Source organism: Charadrius vociferus, unplaced genomic scaffold (genome assembly GCF_000708025.1).
Source record: "Charadrius vociferus isolate BGI_N301 unplaced genomic scaffold, ASM70802v2 scaffold78, whole genome shotgun sequence".
Lineage (NCBI taxonomy): Eukaryota > Metazoa > Chordata > Aves > Charadriiformes > Charadriidae > Charadrius > Charadrius vociferus.
Genome location: NW_009649927.1, coordinates 61,986 through 88,439, shown reverse-complemented (window position 1 = coordinate 88,439; position 26,454 = coordinate 61,986). Strand labels below are relative to the sequence as shown.

At 35.7% G+C, this 26,454-nt stretch overlaps 1 protein-coding gene across 1 annotated transcript in view; it reads right to left on the bottom strand.

Annotated features, from left to right (window-relative positions):
* The window catches only part of TTC13 (tetratricopeptide repeat domain 13), a 40,966-nt gene that overhangs the window by 13,445 nt on the left and 1,067 nt on the right, over positions 1-26,454 (bottom strand). The window contains exons 2-15 of the mRNA XM_009891154.1: positions 23,535-23,629; positions 20,516-20,591; positions 17,625-17,695; positions 15,112-15,177; positions 13,525-13,617; positions 12,323-12,439; positions 11,407-11,517; positions 10,085-10,167; positions 7,179-7,320; positions 5,655-5,829; positions 5,063-5,219; positions 3,816-3,946; positions 3,348-3,480; positions 2,753-2,845 (exon numbers count right to left, since the gene is read on the bottom strand). Coding sequence (XP_009889456.1) covers positions 2,753-2,845; positions 3,348-3,480; positions 3,816-3,946; positions 5,063-5,219; positions 5,655-5,829; positions 7,179-7,320; positions 10,085-10,167; positions 11,407-11,517; positions 12,323-12,439; positions 13,525-13,617; positions 15,112-15,177; positions 17,625-17,695; positions 20,516-20,591; positions 23,535-23,629 — 1,543 coding nt within the window. The remainder of the gene's footprint in view (positions 1-2,752; positions 2,846-3,347; positions 3,481-3,815; positions 3,947-5,062; positions 5,220-5,654; positions 5,830-7,178; positions 7,321-10,084; positions 10,168-11,406; positions 11,518-12,322; positions 12,440-13,524; positions 13,618-15,111; positions 15,178-17,624; positions 17,696-20,515; positions 20,592-23,534; positions 23,630-26,454) is intronic.

Here is a 26,454-nt window from a genome sequence, read left to right as displayed (position 1 = left end):
GGTAGCTTTGATCATTTCAGCCAGGAAAGAGATAAGCCAAAGTCGTTCTTGTCTATAGGCCCATGAAGAAGTTGTGACAGCCAATATACTTGCATCTCGAGAATGCTAAGATCTGGCACCCTATCAAACATTGTGAAGTGCAAGATGTTTCTTAATACACCTTTAAGAAAAGGTCCTCAAATTGATTCAAAACAAACAACCAACAAGTTTTTATTTTCTGACACTCTCTAAACATTTTGCCACTCTGAAAAAGAATTTTTAATTCAGCAGTCACTGAATGCTAGTGCCTGCATGCCAAGATTCATTTGACGTGAATCACTGAACCATAATGGACTTTAAATACAAAGAATTCTGAGTAAAGAAAAAGGCTATGTCAACAGATATCTAATCCAAATATTTTTGCACACAGAAATTACTGGTGTACAATTTAGACCAAACAAAACCTAGAGACAGCTTGAGCTCATCTGTTACAAATACTAAAAGAACATCCAACTCCTATTGCTACACTTCTTATTTGACTGAACAGCTTATATCTTTCTTCATTTATTTAATGACCATGAATCTGCCATTTGTCAGCGTAAATAATCTACTGTTATACCTGGTTTTCAGGTAGCCATGTTACAGAAAGAATTCAGCCTTAGTCACACAGCTGTGAGAATAACTTTCAAATCATAAGCCAAACATAAAGCAATGTATACCTTCCTGAAAAACAGTCAAAAGACCATAAAGTGATCTCAGTTATCAACAAAAAGGTGTTAGCTCTGTGGCCTGTTAATGGCTTCAATCAGCCATTTTACAGTTGAGTAATGCAAGAAAAAGATCATACAGATCTGCATAATCCATTAAGAGTAAATTGTCATTTAGAAATCATAATGGACTTGAACATACTTCAAAAGTAAAATAACAAATTTAAAGAAAACTGATTACCAACTAATATATTAATTTCTTTTATCCCTCACCTCACATGAAATCATCAGGAAGGAATCCAAAACCAGAAACAAATCACTACGGAAAGCTGACTAAGGAAAGCAGCTATTACTTGGGACACAGAATGATCAATCTTCCAGAATCAAAAAGGATGCAATCACCATCTAGTACTAAAGTATGATCAAATCCTAAGGCAGTGGTATTTAGGCTGCTCTAAATCTATTGTTCCTTCCAAAGAAGCACCAAAACAATAATTTTCAGAGAACCACTATCTATCTATCCAAAAAGCACAACCAAAATGCTGATGAGATCTGCAAAAGTCAAGGCTGAGCCAAAAAATAAAAGGTTAGATAAGATTCACAGTGGGTCTACCAATTGAAACATTCACAAAGCTCATTTCAGCTTTATATGAGATCACCAAACCAGCTGGAACAATAAATCATGAGTTTTGCTGGCATTCTCTGATGAGAGGAAAACAAGTAAAGTACTTTGGCCAGTGAAAAACAGAGTTGCTGATGCAGAGATCCTGTACAGATCCTGGGACACATTTCCCCAGATTAAATGTTTGATGTTATTTTCAGCACAGTAATCAAGTGTTGTTACATGAACGCCCTTCTGCCAGCACAGATCACCTAGAAATTAAGCTTTTACTCTCCCATTTAAAATAAAACCTGGAAGAAACAGAGGAAGTATGGAAAGCATCCTTGTCTCACAGTAAAGATGATTGTGGTTTCTGCTGCATCACATGTGTGAGAAGAGAGAAATGCAGCAACAGCAAAGATGGTCAGAGCTTGGAGTCCAAATCTAACACTTGGCTCGACGGAAGACAGAAGCCTGAGCATAAGACTGTTCAAGAAGCAGCTCATTCTGCAAGGCAACTACTGATCTGCAGTGGAGTTTAACACTACATTGTAATCACTCCCTAAAGTACAGCGGAGGCTGCCAGGCCCTATTCCCTAGGGTGGAAGGAAGAGCTTCCCTTACCCTTTTTCCACACAGCTTCTCAAAAAAGAAAGAAATAGATATAAAAGCAGAATGACAGTTCAAAGATTCAGTACTTCCCATAGGCAGGGTGGGGGGTAAAAAGAGAAAAAAGGAGGGTGGGGGTGGGGAAATCAGATGAAACCTGGCTACATATTTACTTACACAAACACACTCTGCTCCTGTGATTGACAGTGATATTGCCACATTGAGTCTCTCACACTTCTACCACTTCATGGGAGGTAGCACTGTCATGACTACAATACCAAGTCTTGCAGCATGGGAGAAGATGGAACGTACAACAGTGGTTGAAACTTTTAGGTTTTAACTTTGTTTGAAAGTGCAACTGTTACCTTTCACAGGTTACTTATTTTGACATTTTTGCTTTACTTCGGCCTGCTTTGAAAACAACTAGAAGAACTATGTTTTTCCTCTCTATTGTAAATCCGTATTAAAGCTAATAGAACAGCATTGTTTCACTACTGCTGTCACTATCTTTGAGAAGCAGCACTTGCAAAAATTACAACTGTGATGAACGTTACCTTAAATGTAAAAATTATTTGGGAATTAAAAACAGCACGTAAAAATATGCATCTTATGGATCCTAGCTAGATCTTGCGGCAACTCAGTTGTACAATTGAAATTCAGGAAAAAGAGGAAATGAGGGAAAATTTGAGGTGCGCAAAATCCAAGTGTTCCATTAGACAATATAAAATAAATATTAAAGCAAAATAATAAGTACATACACATTCAATACTGTAATATGCTGTTTCATGAACAACCAGTAAGTTTTTGTACAATTCCTTAGCGTGTGTGCGAAGGCTGTTTGGTAGAGCTCTCATACCTGATTAAGTTAATGTGATTATTGAAACCTCTGCTAAGGCTTCGGGCAGGCATTTGGTCCAACCAAAGTACAGGCTGGTCAGGGTCAGCTATCCTGCAAAGACAAAAGGACATTAATATTGGCACACATTCCACTCCATGTAATATTTTTAATTCAGCTCGGTACACACAGACTAATTTTAAGCAAAAGCTAGAATTCAGAGATCACAAAACCAAACTTTTTATTGAAACGCATGCACAATTTTCATAAGAAAAAAACCCAACTCATAAGTATTTTATGTTGCTGGAGTTTGAAACAGTTCGTTTCTGTTAGCCTAAGCTGCAATGTATCTTATGGTCTTCTACAGCTTTCCCTTAATCAGAAAATGCTATTCCCAACTCTTCCCCTCTTTTAAAAAAGAATAAAAAAGGCGTATTTTCAGAAGTGCGCTCCTTGTGCCTAAATCATCCTTCTCTCTTATCAGAACACTTTCTAGTTACAGAGTGGTAGCCCGTGTTCATTTTCTCCTCTGTGACTTCAGCCCTTTGGTTAACTGACACATGCATAGTTATTACAACCAATGTGAGGCTTGTTCTCCCTCTTCTTTTACCATTACCTTCGCCACTTCACAGCAATATCGAACATATCTCTCCACTGCATCAGTCTGGTTTTCCCGTTCATCCGAACTTTTGAGTTTGCCCAAGTCCGCTGCACAGCTTGCATTACTTCTAGAGTGGCCAATCCCATTGCTGGGGTTGGAGGAGGAGGAGAGAGGGACAAACAACAGAAACAGAAAACCAATTAGAGCCAAACACTCATTTTTGTACAGATAGGAAAACAGGGAAGTGATGCATTTACAGGAAAAGAATTGCCAACATCAATAAGACGTGGGAGATCATGATTTTCAGTCCCCAATTAGGTCAAGAAAGTGCTGACATAACATTACTTTCATTTCAAACTTTTGATCTGATTTGAAAGGAACAGAGCATAAAACTAATCTGCAGATAGTGAAGGTATAGCATTAAATTATCACCCCCTTGGGTTGTTTTTTTCCACTCAAATTTACAGAGTATTTTCAGTATACCTCTATGTATTCTTTTATTTGGGAGAAATCCTGGTGTCTCATACTGCATCATGGAACCCAGGCGATCAGCTACACATATGAGTTCTTGCACATCAGGCTTATAGCTTTCAAAATTCTGAAATAACACATCTCTTACAGAGGAGAAAAATATGCATCAGACATAACATGGCAACAAAAGTCCTGAAAGTTGTAAAACAGATTTGTTTGTCTGATAATCAATACCATTTGTGTGAGAAATACTTAAAAGCAGTATAAACACCACTCATTCCTCCTCCCACCCCACTGAACATACACACTTCCCGGCAATTACTCTCAATATCTCAAATGAAATCCTGATCTTACTGAATTCAATCGCAGGTCTTATTACTGTCACAGTGTTTCACCTTTAGACTTGCTCATAGTAAGTGATACTAAAAAAAGATCACAGATAATATACTATCTTCCAATACTACACTCACCCTGAGGAACTTTAACACTAAGTGAAAAAAGAGTATGTAAACAAACCAGAAGCCTTACCCCATAACTTCTCCCTTAATTCTTTAAAAGCTTCTTGTGCTAAAAAGGTGGATTCTATTCAATATACACAAAAGCCACACATTTTTAACTCAGCGGTTTTTTTACATAGATAAAGTGAATACATGAAAATATATCTAGAAACTAGTTTACAGCAGGAGAAATGGCTATCTTTCCTTTAGCTATATATTTTTGAAGCCTAATCCCCTGCTTTGTTGACTGAAATCACCCTCCTCTACAATACTGGTTATCTAAATTACTCCAGAGAATATTTTTTCCCCAGTGAAACCCAGCTGTCATTAAAAATCTATTAAGTATCTAGGAAATGACACCTATAACAAAACAAAAACTTAACACACAACAAGAAACTGTAATACGGCTGCTATGTAACACTACACTGAGCATCTCAAACTTATCAACTCCTTAACATTAATTGCAAGAAAGAAAGAAATAGAATAGTTAATCAGTAAAGCCATAGAATATGAAACAACACTATGTGAATATTATTGATTATGTGACGAAAATCATCCTAAGTTTCATTCTTCCTCTTCTATGCGCTAAACTATCTCCAGTCCCTATGATTCTGAAAAGGATTTACACGGTCCGGGGAATTCCATTTTTTTATAGTATTAAAAATTTATGCTGTTATAATGCCTCAGAATAGCACTTTGAAAAAAAAATGAAATGAAAAAAATTTGGAGTAGGTTTTTTTTAAAAAAAAAAAAAGCACTCACTTTATATGTGGCTGTAACCCTGGCTGTTCTTCATAATTTTCTATAAGAAAAGGAAGATTTTTGGCCCAGTGGTCCTTGAAATTTCCAGGAAGATCTATATCAATATTATACTCTGTAAGAGGGGTATCCAAGTGCGCATGCAAGTATCTAGAATACTCTGGAGGGAAGAAACACAATTAAATACTGTTTGCAAAATCAGCCTACTTATGTAATTACATAAAACCAAAAATCAGATTATGTGTTTGTCAGTTAACAAACATGACTTTAGTAAGTCATTACTCTTAGCAAAATTAAATTATCTATTAGCTAATTTCCAGGGCAGAAGTAAGTCTATTTCAACTAAGTATCACAACACTCTCTACCATTACACAGAAATGTATATTTCATTTGTGGTCCTAGTTTTTAACTGTATGAACAAAAAAGAACCAGTGTATGGTTTTTTTAAACAGGCATACTCAACAGTGCTCATGGGAATGTACAATGGTTTCTTTAAAATGGCCACAACTACAAGCATGTTTGCACTTTTAGGGTTCTCAAAGGATTTACGTAAATTTAAAAAAAAAAAAAAGAAAGAAAAACAATTCCAACTTACCTCGGAGGTATTTCACTTTCAGATATTCTGGGGTGGCCTTCTGACCTGGTAGTGGATCATTTAACATAACTTTAGTCTGAGCTTTTATGCCTTCATAAAACTGTCCCATCGCAACGTGACTGAGACCTTTCATGTACTGGCATACTTCATTGTATGGTTCTAGCTGTAGACATCTCTAAGAGATTAAAGGAACAAAACACCCACACATCAAGAGAGAGAATGAGTATCTTCAAATATACTAAGCTGTTTGGTCAGAAGACCTACATGAAACGATTTAATGACTATTAAGATCCACTTCTATCACAATTGTCTTTCAAATGATGCTGAGCAGTTAAATTGCTAGCAAATGTAAGAAAAAATATTTTGAGCTTCACTGAGGGGAAAGAAAAAAGGCATTGCCAGTGCAAATACGTTTTTGATCACACTTGAATTGTTACGAAAATAAATCATGTTTGATATTAGCACTAATGATATTAGCACTACAGAAGTTTCAACATTAGTTGAATGAAATTAAGACATAAGACACTTCTGACAATATCAGTAACAAGTCATTTTTGGCTAGTTCAACACATATATTGTGCCATTTCTTCCATCCATATCTTCACTAGTTCATGCATTAGTACACTTCATTATGTTAGTCAACTATTTACTATATGTTAAACACACAGCAAATTCAAAAATTAATGCTCAGATTCTTCCAGTGAGTACACGTCTTTAAAAGAGCATCTCCCATCTTAGAAGTTGAAATATCTTTTCAATTACACCTGTATCTACAAATTGTGTTATAAAAGGGGAATACATAATAACGCACGTAAAGTGTTCTCGGTGGACTAAGCACACACTCATTCAGAAAGGACCATAATCGTTTCTGCATCTTATTCCATTCCTTGTTTTAAGGATATGGACATACGAGTAACATGTGCTTTTATTGTTCTGTCTACAAAATGAGGCCATTATTTAATGCCAATGGAGAGAGTCAAGATTTTATTTACCTATGGAAACACCCACAGTTTTACAATGAATCACAACATACTCTGAGTTTTTCAAAACAACGAAAATACCTCAGAACGATAGATAAATATCAGAATTTTGTATGCTTATTTTAAAATTAAAATTACAAAGATAACTACGTTCCTTCTTCCATCAGATGACAAAAACATCAGGATTCAACCCAAACTAAAGTATTAGCAAGAATAAAATTACCAGTTAAAAAAAAAAACAAAAACAAAACACCCAACACCTCCCCCCCCCAAAAAAAAAAAACAAAAACAAAACACCGGAGCTTGGTTTTAGAAATTTAATTAGAGGAAGCCTTCTAGTTTTAACAAAAATCCGTTTTTAATTAAAAACTGTAAGTTTTTTATACATCTTTTAAGACAGACTTTGCAAAAAAAAAAAAATTAGTTCAAACGCACATACACATTCAGAATGAAAACCTTTGACATTTGACCATTTTATTGCACTTGTTAAATACTAGTTCATGTTAAAACATTCTAACTTTGTATTTACTTAGGGCCTGCTTACCTTAAAATTCTTTAATGCTTCATCTAAGCTACCATGATGATAAAGCATCATTCCTTTGAGCTGTAACGTCTGAACATGATTTTGATTCAGGAGCAAAGCCTTCTGGAAGCTCTCTGTAGCAGCATCAAAGTTGCCAAGTTCTCTAGGCGATTCCATAAAGCAGAAAATGAAGAATATAGAAGGCAACAGTGACAATGAAATTACTTGTTAAAAGTTGTTTTAACGCTTCCAAAGTGGCTATCATTAAAGAGGAACACAATATTAATGGAAAATTTCTTTAACAAATGCAGTAATTTTGCAACTGTTCTTCAGTGGTAATAACAGAACAGCTGCACAGAGTTTTTCACTCCCAGAAAAGTGTACTCCAAAATACAACCCCACAAGACTACAAATCTTCACAATCCCTAGCGGACATAAACCATAAAACCACGTACCTGTGGCACTTCTTCAGAAACTAAACCAAATGAAACTTCCACAGAAAGCAATCTTGGAAAACACTATGTATGACAGTTGTGTTTTTTTTTTAAACTTCTAAATATAAATACATTTTTAAAGATATACTAACTACTTGCATGCTGCATATGGCGTTTGAAAGCTCAAACTACCTAAAAATGTATTGACTGGAATTCCTCCATGTGCAGGAGAGCTTTTAATAAAAATAGCCATGGAGAAACTATCATAAAAAAATAAAATAGAAATAATACACAATTTAATTTTTCTTCAGTTTCAGTACATTGATTTTTTTAAGTTTAACAATCAAGCATTCTTTCCATAACAAATTATATTAGATGAAATTAATCCAAACTAGAGCAACACTAGAAAAAACAAACAAGATTTACCAGTTTTAAATACATTTGCCAAAGAGAATTTTGAAACAGAACAGTGATTAACCACAGCTCTTTAGTTCCAAATAAATGCACAAACACTGAAGTCAGTAGATTTGAAGCAGGAATTAATAGGTAAAATGCTGTAACTCATGTTTTACAGAAGGACAAATCAGACTTAGAATTGTCCACTTCCACTATAAAAAGAAGCCTTTAAAAGTATTTTTAAGCATTGTATTTGAAACTTATTCAATGCAAAAGAAAGCAAGCATGAACTTAAAATACAAGAATGTAGAAAGAAAGAAGAAATTGACAGCTGAAGTTAACAGTGTCCTGGAGAAATAAGATTATGATTTCCGTCTGGTTTAAGACCCGAGTGTTCATTAGAAAGTAATTCAGATGTTTCGTAGTTGGTCACTAGTTACAGTGTCCTCAATTATTAAACAATATTCTATTCAGTTTCTGTCCTTCTCTAGTGGCTGAGCATTTAGAAGAATCAACAGTAATTGTGCTTTGTAGATTAAGTTCTTAAGAAAAAAAAAACAAACCAACCAAAAAAAACCCCCCAAAACCCAGGAAGAGGTAGATTTCTGTACATTCCTTCCCCTACTATTTCCTGAGGATCAGAGAACTTTTGGAGGCAGGGATGGAGTAAAAGCAACAAATTTAAGCTAATTAAGAATATTCTGGTTAAGTGACTTTTGCTTGATAAAACAACAACGCAGTTCAAAATGAGACATTTAAGGCTTGCTTTCTTCTCTCCTTCAAAATAAAACTTCAGATTAAGGTTTCTTGGGCACAGAGTAGAACAGCTGATCAACTAGAGAGGCAGTCCCACATCCAAATACAAAACAAAAATGCTAAAGCATTTATTGGAAATGTAAGAATGCAACCACCCATCTTCCAGGCTAAATTACTGACTATTATCTAGCACCTTGAAAATACTTACACACCACAATAACAAGTACCACAGAAAAACTCACACGGAAATTAGTGATTCTACATCAAGTTCAGAATTTAGGTATTGTGGTAAAGAAGGCGCAAGTCCACAAAGCAAAAAATATACAAAAAAAAATATTTAATTGACACTGTCTTCAGTGAATATTGCATATTCTGTACGCTGAAGGAAGCATAAAGCCTGCCGAAAAAGCACACGATCATGCAGTGCTTGCACACCACCCCTACCCAACTTAACCCTTGCTACACAAAAGCCATTTATGTTGCAGCAGCATTTATGCTGTATATCAGTGCTTTCCAAAAATAAAAATATAAAACAGGAAATAAAAAGCTGACAAGACACAGGTTGTTTTCCCAACGAGCAGGTTGGGAAAAGAACTACTATGGGCAGAGGTATTCAGTTGCTGACTATTTTATGTTCTTGTCTTGTTATATACAAGCTGTATGTACTTTTCTCCTTAGTAATTATCTGCAGACCACCTTTAAAGCAATACTTTTTATTCAACTATAAATTATTTTATCTTTAGTGTAAATTAAAAAAGAAAAAAGTGACTAGTTACCTTACTAAATAGAGATTGCTTTTTTTTTTTTAATTATTTGATTAATAGTTAAGAAACTACATGTCTATTTTTAATATATTAAAAATACCCTAACAGGAAATTAGTTAAATTCTCAGAACTGTAAATCTCTTTGGTGAGAGATTAATTCATATAGTATGTAGCAGTTCTATAAAATGATATGTGCTATGCAATGCGTTTTTCATAAATTTAAGTAGCACTGTACTCTCAGATGGCAACAAATGAGCATATTAATCAACAGTTTGTATTAAACATTTCCATCATTTAAGAATCATTTAGCATACCAAAACACATCTTACTGAAAACCACTGTTTACTCAACCTTTGAGTCTGGGAGACCCAAAGAGCTACTGGAGACTGAACTAAAAATACAAAGCAAACCTAGAAATTATTTATATCTTGACATAGCCATACTGACTGTAGGAGCTACCAAATACACATATGATTCTGCACAGTTTTGTAACAAATCTGTAAAACTTAAGGACTGCATTTTCAAGAACACAATTGGATAGAAAACAGACTTTAAAACTATTTCTGAATGCAATTACCTATAGGCTTGTCCCAGACTTTTATATGCATCTATGAAGTCTGCTTTCTGCTTCAGAGCTTCTTTGAACGATTCAATGGCTTTCTACAGAAAGACACCAAAAGAAAAATTTGTCACTGAATTTGTTTAATTATAGCATCCGCAGCAGTTACTAGCCATAGATTTACAGTTATTCGTCAAAACCTTTCTAAGGAACAAACAAGGCATTAATTTATTACAAAATCTATAGAGTAATCATCATCATATAAAAAATGAAATATTGCAACATTCTTTATGATAACGACAGATTTAGCTGGAATTCCTTTGTCTAACATGCTATGGGGATGAGTGATTCTTTTAGCATTTTAATAGAGCTCAGAGATTAAATCCCTTCAGAGTTTGCTTTCAAAGCTCAGCCTGGTCCCTATGGCAAAGCAGTCTCTCCTTACACTTTTCATTCTTCGTTCATAATACGCCTCTTAATTTTTGCAGTCCAAAAGGCTCCTTTAAATCTGTACTATGCCTTTCATTGTTTTATTGCGTTCTGTGTTAGTTGCACAGTCAGCAAACACTCTTGAGGGATTATAGAGTAAGTGATCATCTTCACACAATAGCATGTACCACTGCTGCAAGGAATACAATGTAATACAAATAAAAGAGCTAAAAATAATTATATCCATACGTTCAAACAAATCTTCAAAGGATTTGATTAAGAACTCATCGGGTTTTTAAACTGGACTGGCTATATAGATTGGCAAATGCAGTACAGGATGGAATAATCAACTACTTTATATTATGAAGGAATGTTTGAAAAGTATCTTGAAGTCTATAGTGCAAGAAATTAAATGCTGTAAGGAAAGCATCATTAATATCTTCAGGCAATTTAGAGACTCTTATTCAGAAAAACTGTCAAATATATTCTGAGCACTACAAAATCAGGAAAATCTCTATTGAACAAAAATATAAGACAATCACCTATCTTTACTGATAAGCTCATGTCCTCTAGATAAGTTTTAACTCCAAGAAGATTATTCCCAAAAGCAACGAACCAAAAGCAACAATCTCTTTTCACTTAGAAACTAACGCTCTCCCACTCTTACCGCAAATCTCAGCTTTCAGCAGGCCTAGTAAAACCTAACAGACAATGAACATAGCCTTCCTTTAAGAGGCAGTCTGAACATGACTGGAAGCTAAGGTATCCATGGGAATGAAAAGCCTTAAAAAGTCCTCCTTATGTGAGGTAAAATACGTATATCAACACCTCTGATATTTCTACTATTTTATAGAAGTAACTTCAAACAGAGGCTATTTTTCTACATGAACTATTATTTAACATAACTTTACCTTCAAAAGTCCTCTGTGAAAAAAGGTTAAGCCTTTATAAAGCATAGCTATAGGCTGATTTTTGTTCAGTTCCAATGAGTGCTGAAAATCTTCATGGGCTGTTGCATAATCCTGCAATAAAGTAGATTTTAGACTACAGAGGAAAAACCATACAAATACAGATGAATACATATTTTTATTTTCATAAAAATAAACAACAGTTCTGTCTCAGGGCTACGCAGCAACCATTGTCAACTGCCAGTCAGCATTTCAAAGCATAAAGGAATGCACAGTACACTTACAACTTCTAAGGAAAGTGCTATATGAAATGTAGTAAAGTAAGTGGAAAAATAGCTGGAAACAGAGTGAAATCAGAAGAATGAAGTGGGAAATCAGCTATTTTAGTATTCACACAATCTTTGAAGATGAAGTTACTTCTTTTATATTAAAGCATAAGAACAACACACACAGATTACATAGAAAAATAGGTTATTAGCATTTTTGTAGGTTTTTTTGTTTGTTGTGTGATGCATTTGTTTTCAAGTATACAGGGCAGTTACTGCCTGGACCATAACTGTTTTCCTTTTTAGACTGGCATTTAACCATACTTCTTAAATGCAGCTGTAGATTATAAATCAAGTGAAATTCTTTATCAACACCCTACTCCTCAAACACACAAAACAATCCAAGATGTGCCTGCACAGTACTTGCCCTCTGATTCCCTGCATTAAGTAGATATGCAGATGAAATACTTGAAGGATACCTCTGAACTGTCCAAAAGTCAACTACAGGAAAAATCAGGGCTTTTGTTGTTGTTTTGTTTTTTAATTTAAGTAGGAAAGAAGTTTTTGAACAAAAGTAACAACTGGCACAAACAACAAGAAAGCACTCAACAACATCCACACAAAGCCAAATAGAATCCCCAAAATCTACTAACCTCAGATATGAAGTAAAGGGTACCTCTGTGCCTGTAGAGCCGTGCTGATGGTTGTAGCTCAATAGCTTTGGTGAGATCAGATAGTGCTTCACTGATTCGTCCTAGTGGGGACAATATCTAAGAGTAGAAAACAAAAACATAGTTTAGAGCAAACAGGCTGAATAGTTTTGTTTTAGAAATATGAAGATCATTCTTTTTCATGTTCAGCTGTATTAGAGTAACTATATTTGCTAGAACAGGCTGGAAAGTTCTACTATAAATTTCAGTACTTATTGCTTTTAAACCCCTATCAGAGGGAAAATCAGAAAGCATTTTTCTACAAAAAATATCAGTGTACATGAACATCACCGATAACACTTGCAGAACCTAGTATTCCAAATAAAAACAAGTCAATCAAAGCAATATTCTTTCAAGTTACTTTAACATATTCAACTGAAAATGTAATTATTCCCCTAAACCTTTTTATTTTGACAAAATATTCCCCCAATGGTCTATTTTCCAATTATTTGAATGACTTTCACATTTTTAGATCAAGAGTATTAACAAATGTACTAAAAAAATCATTAAAACATGAAAATTGTGAATTACGATTTCATATTATGGCAGCTATACAGTATGCTGACTTTAATAACTATTTATGCTTTTTGATTTGTCTACAAAGCTGCTTCTTGAAATCCATTTTCTGTAATTTAATTGGCAAAACAAGATTTTTAAAATGAAAAGTGTCTGTGTATCTGAATGATATTTAACTTAGGTGCACCAATACAAAGCCAAAACATTTGTTTAAAAACTCATTCTTTACAAGTTTGGCATTTTACAAACTAGTCATAACAATAAATTTACTAAGGTGACACTAAGTGCAAACAGTAAGGTTAAAGTGATATTTTGATTCATTATATTAAAAAAAACCCAACAGAACACACATGATCTTGCTACATAGTACATCAAAATCTAAACACTTAGACACAATATATGCTATTCTATTAGCTATATTAACTCCATATGGTGTATGCTTCATTTTAAAAATAAACATTCCACAAATTACACTGTTTGAGAACAAATATATATATTTTAAAAGAAAGGAGGAATGTTCACAGAAAAACACAGATAAGAGCATTAGTCATTAAATCAGTGAAGAAATACTTGGAAACACTGTATAATTGTAACTTCTGCAAAAATGCTAAGAGACAAAAAATGCTCACTTCTGCTCGCTGTTCAAATACTTCAGGATGATCTGGTTCTAGACTAATCACCCTACTGAACTCAAACAGAGCAAGCTCAGCATTTTTCATATCCTGAAAAGGAGAAAAATAAACAAGGTAAACAACTGTGCATACTTAGAGTAATATACTCTGAAGACTGAAGGACAATTAGATTGACTAAGTTTCTGAAAGTGTATCAGTTTACATTAAAAGCCGTTCACACCTTTGCAAGTAACATCAAGATGTAGTATTCTACAAATAGCTGAACCCCCCCCCCCATATCTGCTATAAACAAAAAAAAATAAACCGCTTGTACACATTAGCTCGGTGCTGTACCTCTAATAATTTATTAACATAACTCTGTGAATAAACATTAGGTTTACGTCTCTATAGGTACCCTTCTTGGCAGCAAAGCTGGCTCAAGTTCTCATGTGAACTCCAACACACACACACACTATCACCCACCAGTGTTTTCATGAGTATTGTCTGTGACTTAATCTGAGTAGTACTAGTGAATGGGTTGATGCCATCAGCATCTTGCCTATCTAAATTTTTATATTGTCCTCAATAAATTGTAGGTTGGAAGCAGTTATCTAATTGGAAAGAAAAATAAAATCCAAACCAGTTACATAACAAGTTCTCTATTAGATTTCATGGATCTCTTTCTTCTCTTTCAAGGCAAAGAAGTTTTGTATCTGCTTAAAATAATCTTTGTATCTTGAAAGAGCTGCTCACAGAAACTTTTGTGAAGTTAAGCTGTCTCAATATCTAGCCAAACTGAGAAAAACTCATGTTGGTGTTAAAAACATGCAAATCTGAGGGACTTCAAGCTCTTGTCAGCACCACTAGAGAGTTAAATATTCTGCACAACGGAAATTTTCAAGTAGTTATTCAACTATCCTTTCTTGCAGAATTCCAGCAACCATTCAATCACGATTCAACTGGCCATAAAATCAAACTACAAGGACCACAGTCTCTTTTAAACTTATTTTTGCTCAAGGAATTGTTTGAGCAGTCAACTGTAACTGTAAGTAATTTAACTTTGATTTTTTTTTTAACAAATTCAAGGTGGTATACATATGAAGAGGCATAGGCAATCAAGAAGCAACATAAAGACTACTAGATTGCAAGAATTGACAATGTTTCCAAATTGCAATAAGACTTTCATTTCCAGATACAGACTAGATGTGGAAATAAATTCAGTGGAACTTCCTAAACCTTCCTCTCAGAAGCAAGACACTGCCCATTATATTATTAGAGAACTCCTTCAAGTGGCTGTGCCTCCCAGCTGTACTGTCTGCCACTCAAAATTGCGCCTACGTTCTCCTTTGGCACCCTAGCTTCATGTTCCTTTATTTCCACAGTCCCACAAAGCAAATGTACTCATGGCTTGAGCAGTACGATCCACTAGATCCCTTTATGTTATGAAGCACCTACCAAGGGATGGAAACATCATTATAGTAGAACAGCACAAAGATTTTGGGATGTACCTATCAAGTTCTAATCAGTCTAGGTCCTACTGTTACAGGCCTTCTTATAGTTTGGATTCAAATAATTCAGTCAGATATTAAGTAATTTTCTACTCACATGTAGTCCTTTTTTCCCATACGCTATCCCTCGTCCATAAATTGCACTAACCAGCTCTGGTTCTTCCTGTTAAGATTAAAAGTTAATACAATGATCAGTTGTTTGGGGGTTTTAAATTTTTTTTTAAAAAAGGTGTCTGTCTTCAGTATGTGTTTAATTCTTGCTGATCTTCAGCAGTAAGCAATGAACAATCACAGTTATCAGGCAAAGAAACTGACTGGATTCCAGTCTACACTTTCATATGCTCACAACTGCCAATTCAATTTACTGGAATTGTTCTGGGGTATTTGTCTGGAAAATGAGCTAAACAGAATGCAGTTATAGTGTCAGCGACCACCTATCAGAAGCTACGTACACATCAGTATAGTCTGTTGTCCAAACTTCATTACTTCTAACCTTCTTGGTAATTATGACTTCTTTTGTCTAATGTCAATGAAGTGACAATAAAAAAAATACAATTCAGCCAGTCAAAGCTTGTTTTGTTAGTAATTTAAATTTAAGATTTAAAATTAGGAATCAGAAAATTGTGATATCCTGATGAAATCTGTATTCAGGCAGCAACTAAACCCAGCGGTATTCTGCCTAAATAGTTAGGCAAAATTCAAACGAACCTTCCTTGGGTTAGATTTAGCTCCTTGGCTTTCCAACTCAGGCACTTAAGGGGATGCATCTTACATACTGAATCTACTTCTTGTTTCTTTTATTTACTCCAGCCATGGTTTCCCATCCAAATTTGTAGAACTACAACAGCAAAACCGGTTGTCTTGGCACAACAATGCCTATGCAGTCAGTTTCCCTGCAAACCAGTCAGGAATCACACATCTTCACGCCTGCAACCAACACAGCTCCGCTACAAAAATTTATAGCATAAACCTGGTCCCATTTAACTGGGACAACTGCTAACAAATAAATTCTTCCACTGACAAAACAACAGATATGCGGCACGCTAATGCTGGCAGCTTGCCAGACTTGAGCTGATTCTAAGTGCACACTTGCCAACTTGCCAACGTCAACTTCAGGTAACTTCCCTAATTTTAATACAGTGGCCAAGCAAGGCTGGTTTGTCCTGTTAAATGTTTTAATACTCACTATATATGTATTCTAAATTGCCTTATGGAAGACAGAGAGAACAATCATAACCACTCTACAACCTTTCAGGCATACAATAAGCACTATATGAATTTCAACTGAGATTTGTGCATTGTAAAGGTGTTCTATTATATACACACTTCTCATATCTTTCCATAGTTGCTGGATCTTGTCTGTCTTCACCTACATTAAGTTTCCTTCTTAATAAAGAGAAGGCAAGAAACATTATATAAGTCCAGTGGTTTTTGAAGCAGGATTCCTCATTAGGGTAAAAAAATAAAAATCATTCCTTACTTTAATGAGATTTGTGCATTGTAAAGGTGTTCTATTATATACACACTTCTCATATCTTTCCATAGTTGCTGGATCTTGTCTGTCTTCACCTACATTAAGTTTCCTTCTTAATAAAGAGAAGGCAAGAAACATTATATAAGTCCAGTGGTTTTTGAAGCAGGATTCCTCATTAGGGTAAAAAAATAAAAATCATTCCTTACTTTAAAAACAAATTGAAGGCAGAGATCACTAAACATCTAAACCCCTTCCCCCACCCCCCCCACCCCCCAAAAAAAAACCCAAACAAACATCCCGGTCCTCTGATAAATTCCCTGGAATAATTCTATTAAATTGCCACATTTTCACTCAATTTAAGTATGAGCCATATGACATTTGAGTTAAAGATACATGCTAGTATTTACAGTATTACTTTCAGTTTGCATATGTGTACTACAACCAGTTTAGATCAAAAAGCAGGTCCAGGTTCTTAGCCATAAAAATACTATATTTTGAAATCAGCTTTAGTGAAGCTTTTACGTTGGGGTTGGTTTTGTTTTAAAAGTGGCTACCTTCTACTTCATAGAACTGAGATTCTGAACTCTTTACCTTGGTCAGAAAAAAAATAATCTTGAAGTATTAGTTACGTTTTACTCATATAATAAACTCATCAAATGCTTACCACTGTAGAAGGATAAACCCAGCATCCAAAATCATTTATCATTGTGAAAGCAACATGGTACTTGTCACTAGCAATAAGTGGTCTCTGTCTGTTTTTTTTCTGATGCTACTGGCAACGTGTTAGCTGTCACTCAAAAAAATCCACATTAAAACATCGCAGCCAACACATTAAGAGGGCAATTAAAGGATTTTCAATTTTTCACAAGTCAGGTTTCTGAAGATGCTTTTTTTTTTGTCAAAGGGCCATAAAAATTTTATTCCTACAGATGGGAAAAATGTTCAACAAATAGCAGGATACCGAATCACCTGATTTTAAGACTATACTTATGTTTGGATGGAAAAAAAATGAACAGATAATAGAATAATTACTCTCATTTTAAAATCGTTAACTGAATCTTTGTTTTAGTAAAACCATATGTTGTAATGGATAATTTCATAAAGTGATTTTTTAGGAGTCCGAACAGAAAACTTACCTGCAGCATTGTTGAAAAGTGTCGTATGGCCTCATCATACAAGCCGTTGCCAATCAACACATAAGCAATTGCTAACAAAAAATTGCAAATGTAAATAAAGCAGCAAAAAACATTTGATTTTTCTTTTTAATACATTTTACACTTTAGTTGTATTTAATATAAGTTCCTATGTTGCGACAAAGACTTAAGTAGTAAAATTTCTGAACCGCCACCGAGATGACTTCCCTCAAACGTTACCTAGCATTTGTTAATTATTCAATTCATACTGTGCTCATCAGAATTGGGTTTGTGCTTTGTGTGTTTGTATTTTTTCTTTCCTTTTTGCAAGTTGTTCAGGAAAGGGTCCATGTTTGCTTCTAAAGTACTTACAACCAGGAAAGGTACCATAATGCCATTTAGCAGCCCTACGTGCTTTCTCAATTATAAGTGAGCCTGGCTAACACTGGCTAACTTTTTTGGTAAACCCATTACAGAGCAGCTGTTTGTACTTGTTTGTACACATTTTGCTAAACTTTGCTAGCTCACAATAAGTTTTTCCTTCATTTGCATTAACTAGAAAAACTACCATTAAATGATTCCATTGTTTATAAAAATGAGATTGAAAAACTACAGAATCTTTACCCATGTTAAAGTTATGAAAAGTTTTGAAGTTCTTGCATATCCCCCCACTTTGTAGCAGAAGCCAAGTGTGTTTGAAAAAGAAACAGACCACTGTTTTAGAAACATGTTCCTGTAATCTCCACAAGATATAAAAATACAGTCAAGTCACAAGACTGGAAAGCTGTGGTTGTGCTTGCATGACTGAAGTTCAGCTCTGACAGCTAAATATCTCAAGACTGTTTCATTTCACATGTTTTAATCTCTCACAGTTCTTAACTCTGGACTAAGCTCTGTCTACACCGCCCACAAACCCCAAGTATCTTGCAGACCAGAGCTATGAAAGTTAAAGTACAACTTTTCCCCAGAGAGTTCGCACAAACGGCTGGCAGTGGAACTAGGAGCAGGGGTTCACCTTTCCCCATACTTCCAATGAGTTTTAGGAGTCATCCAAACAGAATGGAAGGGGTGCCTATTGGCTTAATTATTTACTCAAAGATGAGAAGAGACAAATAAGCCAGTTAGAACAAAGGTATTTTTAATAGAACACAGACTTTCGTGCAGGCAGAGCCACACTGTTTGGGCAGTGTCGCTAAGCACTGTTCATTAAAGGCAGAAAAAAGTTAAGTGAAGGAGAAATAAGAAATGTATTTAATCCAGAGCTTGCCTCATTCTTGGAGCATTTGTATTATGCAGAAGGAAGTATTTGTGTACAATATAAGCTTTTTCCTCAATACATAAAAAGCTGCAGTTGGTACAGATACATAGCATTGCCAAAAAAGGAAAGAAAATTGGCAGAGTGAAGAACAGGTTGAAGAGCTCTTGAATTTTCCTCATTTCCTTCTCCTCCAAGACTACACAGTTCTTAGCATCATCTTTATGGTTCCAATCCTAGAACACATGGGACTGGGACGTAAAATAAAATTGTAAAATAAAATAAAATCAACTCAACCATGCCAGTATTAAGTAAAAAGGGGAGCAAGCAAGATAAGGAAGGCTCATTGTCTTGCTGAATGAGTTTATTTGGTCTATCAGACTCTTGCCAAAACACAGGACCTCATAGGCTATGTCTGTAAAATTACGGCAAGTGATTGGCAGCTACTAGCTGATAAAGTACCAGCTTTTTAAATTTTATCTCTTCAATTATTCTTTTAATCTTTAAATATTCAAAAATACAATATATTTATTACAAAAAATCTAAGGGTTAACAATGGTCCACTACCCCAAGTATTGGGGTACCTTCGTTGCTTCACAATGACCCAGACATTTCACACTGCTTTTCCTCAGACAGTTAAAAGTAGAACGCACACACAAGAAGGACCCAGGCTCTTCACACCATGACATACTTGAAATAAAGTGAGTAGGTAGGTGCCAGCCTACAGGCCAGCCGTGAAGATAGGAACCTTCTGGCATAGTCTTCCAAGTCTACAGAGCACATACTAAAAGCCTCAAACATGTTCTACTGGATGGAAGTTCATTATTCCCTGCAGGATTCCGTGAACATAGTTAGGTATGCTAGGAACATGAAAAACGTTTAAGTCCCAAAACTTCCGTGGATACATCTGTGAAGGCAGAAATTATGTCAACAAAAAACTACTCCATTGGTTTAATTTCATTAGACAACTTATGAGGAAAGCCTCCTTTTGCTCTTATAAAAAAGACAGTGTTTTGCCTTCCTCAACATACATCCTCAACAATCTCTTTGCTGCCTCATAACACCTCTGCTTCCTATAGAGGATGCGAGTTTGGAGAAGCAGTGCAAGTAACTCCTTCCTCAAGTCCTTTGAGGAAAGTATTGCCCGTTGCTTTATTTGAAATGCTTCCATTTTCTGTGCTGAGTGTGCTTTGAAAAAACAAGTAGCAGCCTGTATAAGAACATAATCCAGAAAGCCCTCCTGCTGACTGTAAGCGTTGATGGGAAGAGTGTGTGAGGAGGGGAAGACAGATACAAGATCTATGCTTGATAGAAAGCGTATTCCACTTAGTCATCAATAATGACAGAAAAAGGGAAGCAGGAAGCACCTAAGATTGTTTAACAGGATTTAATCAAAATGCTCTTTGAACACCTGCTTAAGCTGACATTGTGAAGAATTCTAGTGAGCAAAGCAGAAAAGATTTTCAGGAAGAGAGATACATATATGCAAGACCAGGGAAAACTCACTGGATTTTCAGGCTTATTAGGATCACTTTAAAATTAGTGTATCACTAAGGAATCATCAGTTTAATTTCAAAACATTCAGTGCTAATAATTAGCACGTAATTCACCTGCACAAACCTTATATCAGACATCTTACCCAATTCTTCATTTGTGTTGTCATTATCAGTAGCAAATGGAAATCGTTTTTGCTCTGCAAGTAACTTCGCTTGACTCTGTAAAACATCATGTTTTTTAAGTGTTCAGCAAACAACAGTAAAGAATTCAATAGAAAACTCATGTCTTAAATCCTTAAGAGAATGCCTTAAATCAAAAAGTTAAGGCTAATGCGATTGCTTTAAAGTAACTGAAAACAAATTCATTCATAGTCTTCCACAGGGAGAAAAATTGCTCTTCAGTCGAGTGCTGCTGTTACCTTCTCTAATGTCGGCTAACCAAACCGTTCAGAAGAAAGGACATTGTCAGCATTTTACCAGTGGCGCTGATGTTTCTATCTTACATCTGCTTAACATGAAGCTTCGGAATGTTACTTCATAAGAAAGTTTATACTCTTTACCCCATTAATTATTCCTTTGTCTCCTGCAAAAGGGAAGGGTACTACAGAAGAGTAAAACACTGAAAATGAAACACTCGAAAGACTATCACTCCAGCAATAAAGACAAATTTAATTTAACAGTGCCATACTGAAGTAAAAAGTATTTTAACAGTAACTGCCTATCAGTTACAGACTTTGTTCAGCCAACTGTAGCCCCATCTAAGATTTCTGTTCCCCAAATAATGTGCCTACAGAAAAAAATACTGCCAAAGACAACCCCTCAGAAATATAGAAATACTCTACTCTGTTAATTTTCACAAGTATTTTCCATAGACAGCTGTAAGCCTACCAGAGCATTTTATGTTAGAAAAATACAAAATGCTCATGTTATTAATAGGCCTTCCTAGTTTTAGGAAGCAAGAAGGGGGAAAAAATAACTTCTCTCACCGTTCAGTTCTCTTCTTCAGCTAAACAGCACATATGTACATCTTTAACTTCAGAGAAGACAGTTGAACACCTTAAACTTCAGAGAACATATTTAACTCATCGTGTCCTCTACTGAGAGGACTGCACTTTGTCATCCTCCCTTCCACATTTTTTGGCTTGTTCAATCAAAAGTAGCCTTGTTACTGGTGTCCATGACACAGACATTTTAATGATCTACAAAGCGCAAAAGTAACTGGCCAAATCCCATTGCACAGTTTCTGCCCTGTTTATCTAATAATCTTGGGAAAGAGAAGGAAGTTTGGTCTACTCCAAAAATTTGAGTATTTTGGAGGGTATGAATGATTAGCAAATTGGATTTTACAAGCCTTGTTTTTACTGAAATTAGAGATCATGCATGAGCTCTACATTGCACTACAACATTCTGAGAATTATTACTCCACCTACTGCTGCACCTACAGTAACAGAATGGAAAAATTCTTTTACTCATAGAAAAAAGTCATTAAGAACAGCACAAGAATGAGCAGGGTTCAACAGGTATACCAATTAGAAAACTAAGTCTACACTGCAGACCATATATATTTAGAAATCACACACCTCCAAACACAACCTTTTTATACCATCAACAGCCTTCAGGCAATTTCCAGAAAACCTACTTCAGAAAGTGATCTTCAATATCTAACTCTGCAAAACATTATTCTTCTGTAGTCGTCTTAACGTTAAAAAAAAAAAAATCTCTTTTACTAAAGTACCACCTCTTCCTTGGTAGATTTACAAAAAAAGGCCTACGCTTCTTTGTCTGAGGACAAAAGATAGATATCCATGCTGGGTACTGGAGAATAAGAACCAAAAGAATCTGGCTTTACATTACTATCCTATGAATTACAGAGCTGCATGTAACACTCGGCAAGAGAAGTACCACACAGCTTCCCCCACCTTCGTCTACCTCGTCTGTTTTGTTGCCATAGAATAACAGAGTAGTGTTTGGTTCTTGGGGTGGGGGAGGAAGAGGATTCATACTTCTTCAACAAATTCTGAATCCAGTCTTAAGTTAAATATCCTGCAGCTTTACATGCAAAAATTGTGCGTCATTCTGCCTTCAAGAAATGAGAGAAGAATGTTCATCACAGCACCAGCTCCCAATAGGTTGAATTCTTGCTGTCTTCAAAACAATTTTTTTTTTTTTTGAAAGAGGGAAATTTCTAACAAACTAATATACATTTCACTGCCTTAGAAAGAATTGCCGGTACCACTAGACTGGACTAGACAGAAGATCTGACCTGTATCTGATGAAGTAATGTCTAGGGAGAATATTCAAGTTACATGAATTGGTGGATTTGCAGCAGAGTACTTTTATTTCCAAATGCCACCTTTGGAGAAGTTGCTTCAAATTAGAATATTGCTTCCACGCTCCACCATAGCAAATAATTCCTACAAATTTGCCAAGGCTTCTTTGTATATTCACATGGGAATTATTTGAAGATTTTCGATACCTGTGACTCTACTGGACTGAGGAAGTAACATCAAACCTGTGTTCTGAAGTAGACTGAAGATTTTATTTGTTCAAGATCAACAGGTTAAAAGTAGCACTGCAAGAAAACCCAAATTCCAAAATAATCCTCTTTAAGTCTCTCTACCAAGAGACACTCTTCTTTCATTAGAATATGCTCCACATACTATGTCTGTATTACCTTTAATGAAACGTGGTCTGAAGCTTCTAGCTATCATCTATGCACAATGTTATTTCTGGAGCAATTGCAAGTTATCACTCCTACTCTCACATGCGTTTTGTGGTAAACCTCCTCAGGTAGTTAATCTGGGTAAAACCTAACACACCTTTCCCTTTTTCAGCCATAGCCTCCACACCCCTAAAAATAAAAAAAATAATTGGTAGACTAATCCAGGTGAAGGTTAGCCTTCAGTGGAAACATCAGTGTCAATTAGTTGAAACTGGTGACAGCCCCAGAGACTCATGACAGACTACTGGGAAGTCGTACTTTCATGAGCAACTCGAGTTCATTATACTTAAGCCTTTTGGGAACCTATGCCTACTGATTAATAGATTCTATTTGTAGTTATTTGCCTGAACTTCATTCTAACCGGTTATGCACCTAAAGTGATCTGTGACTTCAACAATCTATTAAAAATTGTTATGTACATTATATTCTTGATAGCATACCAAAATTTTTTCTGTGTTGAGAGAAAGCACAGATTCACAAGATGAAGACCCTCCTGTGTCACAATCCGATTCGTGGAAGTGCATAAATGATGAATCTGGGAAAAAAAGAGAGAAAATAGCTTTAGGAACTCCAAGAGTTACATGTACGTTCTATTATTGCATCTCGCATTTCCTCATGATCATTTGTGCAGCTTCTCCATTGGGCCCTCCACAGGGCAGAACTTTCATGAACTTTCTGCACACAGCACTACATCCACACGACCAGGGAAGCAATAGCTGACATGATGGCTTTACATAATTAGTTTTATTACTACCCATTTAGCATTATGATTCCGTTCTCTGGCCCAAGAAATTAAAGACCAAGTTATCATTCCAATCCCAGAGAGGAAAAGAAATGGAATGGACCATACAGAGGTAGGGAGAGAGCTGCTGCTGAAGTCCAGGAAACAGAGGTATGAAGACCGTAAAAGAGCAGAAGAACCATAACTGACTGAACACATACAAAGGTCCTCACTGATATACTACTAAGAAGTCCATTACAAAAAGTATAAGACTGATTCAAACCTATGAAAAGTTAAACACAGCTTGTTGGCATAGCAGAGAAAAAGTTTAAAAAAGGAAACAAATAAACAAGTAACAACAATCAACAAAACCCCCTAGACCGATAGACTATAGAAGTCACTACTTCACCTACATGGTGCTTTAAATACTATCCCCACAGAATTTGTTAGCTTTTAAGTCTTCAGACCTTAAAGCTTCTATTAACTTGAAATATTTCAAGAGCAAACAAGAAAAAGCAAATAAACAGTATTATCTCTTTGATTCCATGTCAAAAATACCAAATTTTATCATCTCCCCTAATGTTTGTAAATATAAGCTTGATGCTAAATTTGAAAGACTGGGGGGCAGTGCGTGTTTCCAATTCACTTTTATGGGCAGTGCTATTCTTATATTTTGATTACATAAGGGTTACAGTTAGTTAACTCCCCATTTCTCACAAGTACAGTGCTAAAAGAGAAAAAGAAACGGTCTTCTTATAAAGAGAAGTCAAAATAGCATCTAAAATCATTCCCTGTAAATAGAAACTTGGAACTAAGTTGAACCATAAATGATAACTGGTGGTAGAAGTTTTACAACAGAAGCAGGAGTGGTGAAAAGCAGAAGGTCAAAGCTTAAAGTCAGGAAGTCCAGCAAGAACGAGGGCTCACCACCCATAGTTTCCAGAAAAAGTGTTGCCAGTAAGAGGTTTCAACACTGCCCTTTGTTATTCACATTGGCCAAACCCTCCTGTGCTATGGCAGCATTATTAACACAGTACTTTTTCTGTATTGGTGCTTACAAGTCAGTGACAGTTGAGAGCCATCACCGTGGACTCACTGAGCAATTTTTGCTTCACAAACACAACAAAGAGGTAGGCATGGCCTATCTCCAGAATCATTTTCCACATAACAGCAAGAATTCAGTGAAGGATTTTAATAAAGTGGAAGGGAGTAAGAACAACCTATCTGTTACAAACTATAGGGAGAAAAAAACCCTTGAAATACTGCAATTCGTGGGGCAACAAACTTCTTACTTATGGGGAAGAATGGATTTGCCTATGTCTGCAAGTTAGATACAGTCAAACCTGTACCACACTGCCTCATCAACCACTTTATGAAGAAGCAGAAACACCAACCAGAGAAATTGCCCTGGACCTTGTAGTAGGCTACAAGAGGAAATATTCGAGACAAAAAGATTCTCAGCTTCTAGGAAAGTTGTACTAAAACAAAGACTGAGAGCTTAAGGGAATTTTTCAACTGGAAATTTATTTAGCCACAGGATTGAAATAGCAAGGAGTGAACTGGTATACAGCTATTTCGTGGTAAGTATGCTGTCCTGTAATTAAGGGTTATCTTATTATCAGTGCATGCAAAGTACCTGAACTACCTGATGATTTAAGCAGAATTCCTTATATCAATCCTAGTTACACTGGTCTCTTTAAAACCACATCCACCCTTAAATCAAAATCTAATCTTCCAAATACACCTCTGAAGGAGTATCCTGAGTCAATGATCCATGTCCTAGTAACATAAGAGATGTAATCAAATGCTTCGCCATTTATTAACTTATATGGTATACAGATTTTATCTCAACACTAGGTGAAAGTCGTTTTTGGATTTATGCTTAATCTTGAATGATTTGGAGCGATGGTGACCTGAGATAACTTTCACGATCTGATTTAGTGTTTACACACTATGGCTTTCAGCCACTGTAGCCATCCCTCCAAAAAAAAGGCAGCTGATGTAAAATACGTACTTAACACAGCTGATACAGATAAAAACTAACCAAAGAACTTTAAGCTGTGATGACAAAAGAAAACATACAGAGGAAAAAAAAAAGCAGAAAGCAGATGTAGGAAGCTCATAACAAGCTATTTCTAGAAAGCTGTAATTTTGAGTGGCTTATACTACTGTCCTTAGGGACCACAGCAATTGTTGATATGAGCACAGACTTTATGAAATAAGGGGGGGAAAAATAAAACCCTGCAGACATCTAAGCAGTCATGACACATCACTGGTTATTCTTGTATAAACAACTGAGTGTCTATATCGCACTGAACTGATAAAACCTTTTTTTTCCATCTGTATTACATGTACATGGTGATTCAGGCTGGCATTTTTGTACAGCACACTCACACTATGCTCATGATCAAAGATCATAACAGATCACTGAGGTCCCCTGGTCCTGTTACCACACATATTTAAGCACACAAAAATAGTTTTCACTGCACCTGTATAACAAGCCCACCAATTGCCTCGAAAAAGACCAGAAGATCCGCCACCTGAACTTGGCACTCCTAAGGAAAAGCATGCAGTTCACCAGCAAAATATACATATATACCTGCAGCTGAAAAGGAATGCCTCAGCCTGAGTCCGCTGAA